This window comes from Poromitra crassiceps, assembly GCF_964638095.1.
Source record: "Poromitra crassiceps genome assembly, chromosome: 13".
Classification (NCBI taxonomy): Eukaryota; Metazoa; Chordata; class Actinopteri; order Beryciformes; family Melamphaidae; genus Poromitra; species Poromitra crassiceps.
Genome location: NC_139644.1, coordinates 33,967,220 through 33,977,084, shown reverse-complemented (window position 1 = coordinate 33,977,084; position 9,865 = coordinate 33,967,220). Strand labels below are relative to the sequence as shown.

The window sequence follows — 9,865 nt, the reverse complement described above, 5'->3', positions numbered from 1 at the left end:
CCACGCAATAAATAAATGATAAGAAAAAGAGCTGCAATGCAGTGGGGGAAGCGTTAGTGTTCTGTACTTCCAGCCAGCCAGCGCCTGCAGAGAAGACTGCTTCTTCTCCCTTCCTCTCGCTGCTCTTCCTCCAGCGCGTTGAGACGACAGCACCAGCAGCAGCAGCAGCAGCAGCAGCAGCAGCTCTCGGCAGACCTCCACGTCCACGCACAGATAGGAGCGGATGGGACGCAGTAGACTGATAGATGTACGGAGGGATGCTTTGATGGAGAGGAGGGACCGAGCCTGAGAGAGGGAGGGAAAGTTTGAAAGAGGGGAGGGAACATGAGGAGCAGCAGGACGGGTAACGCCAGCGCGTGAATGACAGACGCAGAGCAAGAGTAGACAGAGACAGAGAGAGAGAGAGAGAGAGAGAGAGAGAGGAGGAGGAGAGACCAGAGAGGCTCAGGGCTGTCAGGACCAGAGCGAGAGAAAGGCCCAGCGGGGATCAGCGGAGCAGAGAGAGAGGAGAGAGAGAGAGAGAGAGAGAGAGAGAGAGAGAGAGAGAGAGAGAGAGAGAGAGAGAGAGAGAGAGAGACACAAGGCTTGCGTGGTGGAGAAGTGGAAGGGGTGTAGGCGCGTCGACGAAAGGGAGGAGGAGGAAGAGGGAGTGAACGAGGGAGAATTTGAATTGTGTGCGAGAGTGGCGGACTGAAGCGCTCGACAGCTCATGGTCGCAGAGCACGGGCAGAGAGGAGAAGAAGAGGAGGAGTAGGAGGAGAGAGAGAGAGAGAGAGAGAGAGAGAGAGACACACGGGGGGAGAGGAGGAGAGACCAGGGAAAGGGGCGAGCGAGCTCGTCAGCAGTTCTTCCTCTAGGACAGACGATGATGGGGCTGTACTACCCTGCAGTGCTGGCGGTAAGTTCACAGCCTTTTCTCTTCTCCTTCTTCTTCCTGTAAACAGCTCTCTCTCTCTCTGCACACGCTCACAATGGCGAGGAGGACTTTAGGAAACGACAGCGATCAATAATGATTTTGAGTGTGTAATTGTGGCGTTGGATGAGTGCAGCGTGTGACTGTGGGCTTTGTTGTGATTGATTGTGGTATCTTGGCCCAGGTGAGGCCTCTGTCAGATAGTTGGCAGGGCGTCAGGCTAACAGCAGGGCTTGTCCCTGCAGCTCGGCTCTTTGACTTTTAACTCGTCGCTGCCAGACGCCTTTGAGCAATCAACGTCACTTTAACGGCCCAGGACCATAAACGCACGGTGACAGCCTCTTGTCCGGCTGCCATTGGTGCAGCGGTGACAACGTACACACGGTGTCACATGGTGCGCAGGAGTTCACATGCGCTGGAAATGAGTGTGTGTGTGTGTTGCTGCTATGACTGTAGTGTAATAGTTAACGCTGTTAGCATACAATGTTTATACAGCAGATGTTCTATGCTATCAATGCTAGGCTTAGCATATGGTGGGTGTGTCTGTGCTGCTTCAGCTGAGAGACAGCCTGAGGATGAGAGGTGTTCTCTGGCTCTGTTCTGGCATGCCTTGCTCCCTGGTCCTGGCTTCCTGAGGGGGCCTAAAGGTTGCGGGTGCGGGGGGGTTTGGGGGGGCAGGGTCATAAAATCCAAATAGCAGGAGCTGCTATGAGATGCCCCGGCCTACAAATCATATTCTCCAGACATGACGGGAACATGCGTGTTTGGTACACAGACCCCAGTAAAAAATTACATAATTATTTTATGTATTACATAATACATAAAATTACATAATTATATATATATATATATCCATATATTTTTCAATGAAAATTAAATACAAAAATTACCATTCCACAATCTCAATATTTCTTTAGCTAGCTACCGAACCCCTGCTGGGGTCTTAGATGGCCTGTGTTGGCGTGTGCGTGGGAGCCTGTGTGCTGGCCCCGGCGCTGCATGCTGCTGCCATGCTGACTGCACAGAAGAACGCCATGTTACATTTGAGACGCATGTGTGTGTGTGTGTGTGTGTGTGTGTGTGTGCGCGTGTGCATGTGTCTGTGTGTCTCATGTCATGTGTTGGCATGAGGGGGTGGAGAATTATGATTTTGTTGAGCAAGTCTCTGTCGTCGTCCCAGCTGTCGGTGCTGTTTAGTCTCCTCCATCTCTCCCTGGATTGAGAGAGACAGGTGCCGAAGCACAGTTGTTACTGTAGACACACACGCACACACACACACACACACACACACACACACACACACACACACACACACACACACACACACACACACACACACACACACACACACACACAGTTGTTACTATGAGTACTACTCGTATTTCTACTGGTGCAAGGGAGAACACACATAGTTGCTAGCACGCTACAACGCTGCTGTCTGCTGCAACGACACCACACGCACACGCAGGTCAAGGCTGTGAACTTCTGTGGTCTTGGAGTTGATTGGTCAGTTAGCCACGGGTGGACTCGCCCACAAGACCTCCTAAAACTCCTGCACTCACATTTCTGTCTTTCCCTGGTGAGATCTCCCCCTCTCTCTCTCTCTCTCTCTCCCCCTCTCTCTCTCTCTCTCTCTCTCTCTCTCTCTCTCTCGCTTTCTCTCTCTCTCTCCCCCTCTCTCTCTCTCTCTCTCTCTCTCTCTCTCCCTCCTTCTCGCTCCTCTGTTCTCCTCTCCCCGCAGGCCAGAGCAGCTGTTAGCCAAACACGTTCTTCCTCTTCAAAGAGAATGACGCCAAATGGGGAGGATGGGGTCAGCAGGTAGAAAGGGAGAGAGGGGCGACGTTCCATGTGCGAATGCGTTTTAAAGGTGACACGCGCCACTGGCCTGTCACCTCTGTCCTCTGTTAGGTTAGTGTGACTGTGCTCCATGTTGACACCTCTGTGTTTGGGGTCACACGTTTGTATAGAATAGGCTGTCTATATGGATAAAAGGGCTACAGTGAAATCCTTAGTGTTGCAACGACCACTTTCTCTTTATGCGTTAAAACGTTGTACCGTTTTACAGTCTGCTGCTGACGTTCCAGGCAGCCAAATAATATGTCCAAATTGAACTAGCATCGTCGCAGCAGGGAGAGTGGGAGATTGTTATTATTATTATTGTTTTACAGTCCAACAAAAATACCAAATCTGGTTCACCAACGGTCTAAATATGTGTGGTTGAGTCTTTAGTGGGCATCTAGCACACTTCCCCCCCTCCTTAGCCCCAGCTCTCTGATACAGAGGAGATGTTACATCATCCCTCTGAGGCTGAAGTAGACTTTAGCGTTCACACTGACACTGCAGCTGGCTTGCACTGCTCCAGTGGCGCATGCATTTCATAGTCCTGTGCTGCTGCTTCTGCTGCGTGTGGACTGGCACAAACACAAGATGGCACCACTAGTTAGTTTGGATTATTATTATTCAGCTTTTATGACTTCTGTGCTAACAAAGATAAAAAGCAGAGCAGCTCACCAGACCAAGTTGGGCTCTTGTGCTCTTGTGTTGCCCCTACCTGCACTCCTGCAGGGTTACATTTTTGGGGGTGGTGCACGCAAGACGGCTCTGCAGGCCGTGTAGGAAATGTCAAAAATATTTGGGGCAACTTTTAACCCCCACTCTCTAAAAACTGAGGGCATTTACAACATTTTGGGGGCACTTTAAAAAATAGTCATTAATTAGTGTATAAAGTTGCAAAAGCGTAGTGTGAACAACAGCGCTGTTTGTGTGAATGTGTTCTTCATCATCGTCTTCTGTCAACCAGCTTGCAGGTGCTGAGTGTGTATTAGACATGGGAATTAAATTAATTGAATCAAAAATAAAATGATAAAAAATATTGGGGTCAATTTTTGTTTTTTAGGGGCATCCTGAGATTTTTTGGGGGCTTTTTTGGCCCTTGCCCCTGGCTAAATTCCCACACTGTCTGCAGGCTAAGCCGACACCTAAGCTGCCACCTACAGTGTAGCTATATGGTGACATTTTGACGTTGAACCTGAAATAAAGCTCAATGCACCTGCTTAGTGCTAAGCCAGTGAGAGAAGGCGTCAAGCCAAGGTGCTGCTGGACTGAGTGGCAGGATGACTGGCAGGGTGTGAGGCAGTGAGTGGCATCTGTGTATTTAGGTTCCAGCTTCCAGATGATCAACACACGTCTCTGCTTGGTGGTGAGCCACCAGAGGAGGACAGGGCTGAAGGAATGTGCAAGAGAACCCCACCCAAGCCTTTTGCCCTCAGGGTTGTGTGTGTGTGTGTGTGTGTGTGTGTGTGTGTGTGTGTGTGTGTGTGTGTGTGTGTGTGTGTGTGTGTGTGTGTGTGTGTGTGTGTGTGTGTGTGTGTGTGTGTGTGTGTGTGTGTGTGTGTGTGTGTGGGGGGCTGTCTGCACGAATATGAGAAAGGGACACAGATGCATGCTCCATCCTGCTTGTTACTGCACATTTAGCACTAGCCCAAAGTGCTAACTTGGCAGGATTATGGGTGTTTCATTATTTGTGTGCATAGCAGCACTCGCATAAGCGACGGCTACTACGCACTACGCTACACCACACATCCCCAGCCCCCGCGCGCGCGTCAAGGTACAGCAAAATCGCACACATTAACACACAAACACATTCCGTTTGAGTTGTTACGGTATATTTAGCACTACCGCAAAGTGCTAACCTGGCAGGGTTATGGATATTTCTTTGTTTGTGTGTGTAGCTGCGCACATACGAACGTGACAGGTAATACCCAGTACACTACAACGCCCCCATCCCTCCACCCCCATGTCACGGAACAACAAAATACACATAAACACACACACACACACACACACACACACACAGAGTCTCTCACCTGTTACTGCGCATTTAGCACAAAGCCAGAGTGCAGAGTAGGCAGTATTGGAGGCCTAATGCACTGTGTGACACTTGTCTACCTCAGGATTAACTGGTTAACTATTCTCACACTGCCCATCTAGCCTAACCTAATACCACCAGACTGCCACTGCCCCAGGGCCCATGCAGGCTGTTGAGGTGTGAAGACACCCTCCCCGTATGTTATTTTACACACACACACACACACACACACACACACACACACACACACACACACACACACACACACACACACACACAAACACACACACAAACAGATTGGAGTGACATAATGCACAGTTGTGGTGCAGTGCAGTCTTCAATGTATGCAGTGCCTCCTCATCTCCCCACACTATACGCTCTTTGGCTTGGTAACAGCATTGGTGGCTCTGCTCTGCCTTCTCATCTCCCCACACTATACGCTCTTTGGCTTGGTAACAGCATTGGTGGCTCTGCACTGCCTCTGCACACGTTGCACCATAGCCTACTGCAGTAAATCACTGGCTTCAATCTGCCACTGGGTTGTAAATTTGAACTCGCTCTCCCAAGATGATGGTAAAACTGTACAAACTCCCCCGTTTTGCTGCACCTATTCAGAATGAGCAGTGTCGGATTTTCCAGACTATTCTTCTTGTGGGTGGAGTACCAGGGCAGCCGTATGCAGCGTTGCCAACTCTTTTCCCACGGAAAGTAGCTATTGGCTGCTCAGAAAGTCGCCAGATGACATCACATGATCATTTGCATATCAACATATAAGGCTGCACACTTGTTATGCATGCCGCGGCGTAGCCCATTTTAATATTAGGTGCTGACTCCGCCCGGTTTCAGCGTGCGCCGGTAACAATTGATGATGAGATGAGATGAGATAACGTTATTGTCCCCTAGGGGGATTCTGTCGTGGGCATAAAGTGCTCAGAGTCACATCACAACATTACAAACAAACCACACAAACCAAAGCAAACAGATTTACACAGAGACACTAAGTGCAAACAGGATCAGTATTACACTAAAATCACAGTGATAACACTGCAAGATGTGATAATTGCACACTACACAATAAAAAGGTAAACATATTCAATGGTATAAAAGTGAGCAAAAGTAAAATACTCTCTCACTCAAATCAGCATCACATAATAGAGGGAGGATGCGATAGTATAATGCACCTACCCAAAGAGAAAAGATTGCATTCGTCGTTCGTTATCTCATGAGGTAGAATAGTAAACAATTACAAGTGGACAAGTGCTCTCAGCAGAGGGAGGGGGGCTCTGCTGTGTGTGATCATCAGACCTCTCTGGAGCGAGCAAGTAGAGCAAACCGGCATTAGCCGCACCAATTTACCGATTTGTCGCTAGTCGCTCTTTATATATAAAGTTGTCGGGGCCGTTTGAAAAATCACTACGTTGCCAAGTTGGCAACACTGGCAGTATGCTTTTTAAAAAGTCTGAAGTGCTGCTCTGGCAACATTTGTAGATTCACATTCCCTTTGATTGTTGCCCTCCTTAGTACTGGGCTGGCTGTATGGATTGATCCTGACCTAGGACTTTAAGCGTATTCGAAAGAGAGCCCGCATAATAAAAGGTCCTGGATAATCTGGATAAAAGATCAGGTAAATCCCTTAAATGTAAATGTCAGACAGTGTTGGCATTAGGTTTTGAAGTCTAGTGAAACCAAAACTTCCCGTAAAGCTCAAGAGTTATTAAAGTAATCCTGACGACAGTGAGCAGCAGTGCACAACAGTGCTGCTGCAGAGGCAGTCATACCGTAACACATGAGACACCGCACATGCCTCAGGTCAAAGCCCTAACTAGTGCAGGAAATTAAAAAGAATATTTGGCGGCAAATTTTGCCCCCACGGTCTAAAAAATGGGGGCATTTACACAATTTTGGGGGCACTTAAAAAAAAGTAGTGCATAAAGTTGCTAAAGCGTAGTGTGAACAACAGCGCACTGTTTGTGTTAGTGTGTTCTTCATCGTCATCTCCTTCTGGCAACCAGCTTGCAGGTGTTGAGTGTGTATTACAGATGGAAATTAAATTAATTGAATGAAAAGAAACTTATATAAATCTTTGGGGCAATTTTTGCCCCTGGATCTTGGTTTTTAGGGGCATTCTGAGATTTCTTGCTGGCGTTTTTGCCGCTGGCTAAATTCCGACACCTCTTGCGTTGTGCAAATGTTCTTCTTGTGGCCGCCATCTTGATGCCCAATTTGATGCCCTCTATTTGCGGCGCAATTGGAAATAGATTGGAACACTAGAGGCAAACAAACATAAATATCTCCAAAACGAGACATCGCATGACTTATATTTGAACATAGTGAGTGAGAGCAGAAGTAGCTGAAGGGTTTGATATATATCATACATTATGGAGTGTTAAAGTTGTGTGAACTGTCACAGTTTTAAATGTGTGACTTTAGTATAAAAGTGGAGACTGTACAGCAGCTAGAGTGAATTATGAGTCGCATCACTGCTCTATCTCGGCTCCATTATAAAGGTTGAGACAAGTATCAGACTTCAACTGCAATTTCTCAAAAAGCACAAAAGGTTACAGAAAAGCTAAATGAGAGTAATAAAGTAGTAAAAGTGGTGGTGACATACAGTGAATATGTGAATATGCCACGGAGAGGTGGTAACAGAGACAGCAGACCAAATCCTCCTTCAGATTGGAGACTATTGGAGTCACTCCCTTGGTACCATCATTCCCATTGGGTTGAATTGAATGTACTTGTTAGATAAGATACGATAGACTTTACTAATCCCACATGTGGGAAATTGACTCATTACAGCAGCTCAAAGACAAGTAGAAGAGTGACACAACATTAAAGAACTAAAATAATAAATAAACAAGATATATATACACTAATACTAAACACACTAAAATACTGAAAATGTTGTGACCACAAGTTGCACCATATAAAATGGGAGAGGGGGGGAGGACAAAGAAAACACTATAGTATATTGCACATTATAAATTACAGTGTAGATTGCATTGTATATGATACATATAAATATGATAAATATGTTCTAACCTGAGATATGTAGTGCAAGTGGTGAGTGATTGATTGTAACAGTGATAGCAATAATATTAATAGAATAATAATAATAGCAGAGACTCAACAACAGTGCTACATTGTGTTGTGCTATTGGGTGCTATTGAGTAGGGGTGTCACGATACACTCAGTTCACGATACGATACGTATCACGATACTGGGTTGACGATAACGATACGATACGATACGATTTTAACAATATTTTTTTAAACTTGAATAATGACAATATATGACTGGAAAAGTAGTATTTTATTTGAAATGCACAAATACAAAACATGCTGTTGTGGGAAATTGTTATTACAATAACAACTAGAAAAAACATGAGATTGGAGATAAGGCTTATCTTGAAATAGAATGAGTTACACCGTCACTTAGATTTACTTTGAACTAAAAGGTTTCTCAGCAGTATAAATTCTCATTATGCATCTTCAGTTTTTCTTCAAACTCAAACAACAAGACTTTTCTTAATCTATTTTTTATGCATCTTCAGTTTTTCCTGTCAAGTAAACAGTTTTGCCAGAAACTCAATTGAATGGTTTCTCTCCTGTATAACTTCTCATGTGTCTCTTCAGAGACTTGTTCAACTGAACTACTTTCCACACATTGAACTTCAACAAACAAAGACGTTTCTTAGTCTATTTTTTGGAAGAAAAAAAAAAAATGTTTTTTTTTTTTTTTTTTTTTTTTTTTTTTGCGATATGAGATTTCATCTCAACGATACATATCGTGACGTTTTACTATCGCGAAATTTCGTGGGACGATATATTGTGACACCCCTACTATTGAGTCTAACTGCCGTAGGGACATAGGAGCGGTGGTAGCGCTCCTTCTTACACCATGGGTGAACAGCTTGGCTAGCATCCTCCTCTCACCCACCTCCTCTATGGAGCCCAGGAGGACAGAGCTGGCCTTCCTCATCAGTCTGTTCAGTCTTGTTCTGTGCCCCTCAGTGCTCCCGCCTCCCCAGCAGACCACTGCATGGAACATCGCAGATGCCAATACAGTGTCATAGAATGTTCTTAACACAGACCTGCACGCTCCAAAGCACCTCAGTCTCCTCAGGAGATGAAGATGACTTTGGCCCGTCTTGTACAGGACATCTGTGTTATTTGACCAGTCCAGTTTATTGTTGAGGTGAACACCCGCCCAGGTATTTCTACGCTCCTACCACCTAGATGTCCAATCCCTGGATGTTGACAGCCTCACGAAGACCAACGGTTGAAATGCGTTGCGTTTTTGTGTTTGCCCGTATCTAATTGAAGATGTATTCTGGTTTGTAACTCTTTGCAGTATGCAGATACAATTACTTCTAATTCAATAATATATTCTCTTCAAACTCCAAGTAGCTCCTTTTTTGCCTTGTATTCTATTTTGCCTGCTGAGCTGCTTTGGTCCACATTTTTTGTGCTTTCCTATTTAAATATAGGCTAAATGATCTGAGGTGCATAATGAAATGCCCTTCACTTTGTGTATGGAGCCTCCATGCAATACGGTGATGTGCGCCGTATTGGGATAAGGGAAGATACAGGTAAAAGGGAGGAGCCTTTGTGAAGAGAAGATGCAGGTAAAAGGGAGGAGCCTTTGTGAAGAGAAGATACAGGTAAAAGGGAGGAGCCTTTGTGAAGAGAAGATACAGGTAAAAGGGAGGAGCCTTTGTGAAGAGAAGATACAGGTAAAAGGGAGGAGCCTTTGTGAAGAGAAGATGCAGGTAAAGGGGAGGAGCCTTTGTGAAGAGAAGATGCAGGTAAAGGGGAGGAGCCTTTGTGAAGGGAAGATGCAGGTGGAGGGGAGGAGCCTTTGTGAAGAGAAGATGCAGGTAAAAGGGAGGAGCCTTTGTGAAGAGAAGATACAGGTAAAAGGGAGGAGCCTTTGTGAAGAGAAGATACAGGTAAAAGGGAGGAGCCTTTGTGAAGAGAAGATACAGGTAAAAGGGAGGAGCCTTTGTGAAGAGAAGATACAGGTAAAAGGGAGGAGCCTTTGTGAAGAGAAGATGCAGGTAAAGGGGAGGAGCCTTTGTGAAG

At 45.8% G+C, this 9,865-nt stretch overlaps 1 protein-coding gene across 6 annotated transcripts in view; it reads left to right on the top strand.

Annotated features, from left to right (window-relative positions):
• Positions 1-9,865, top strand: part of LOC310788195 (RNA binding protein fox-1 homolog 2-like) — a gene marked incomplete at its 5' end in the record, with an annotated part of 66,223 nt that overhangs the window by 18,080 nt on the left and 38,278 nt on the right. The window contains one exon of one of the 6 annotated variants that reach the window (XM_083649728.1): positions 794-898. The exons of the other annotated variants lie outside the window; for them this stretch is intronic. Coding sequence (XP_083505854.1) covers positions 866-898 — 33 coding nt within the window. Of the gene's footprint in view, positions 1-793; positions 899-9,865 lie in introns of those variants that run through there. 6 annotated transcript variants of the gene reach the window in all.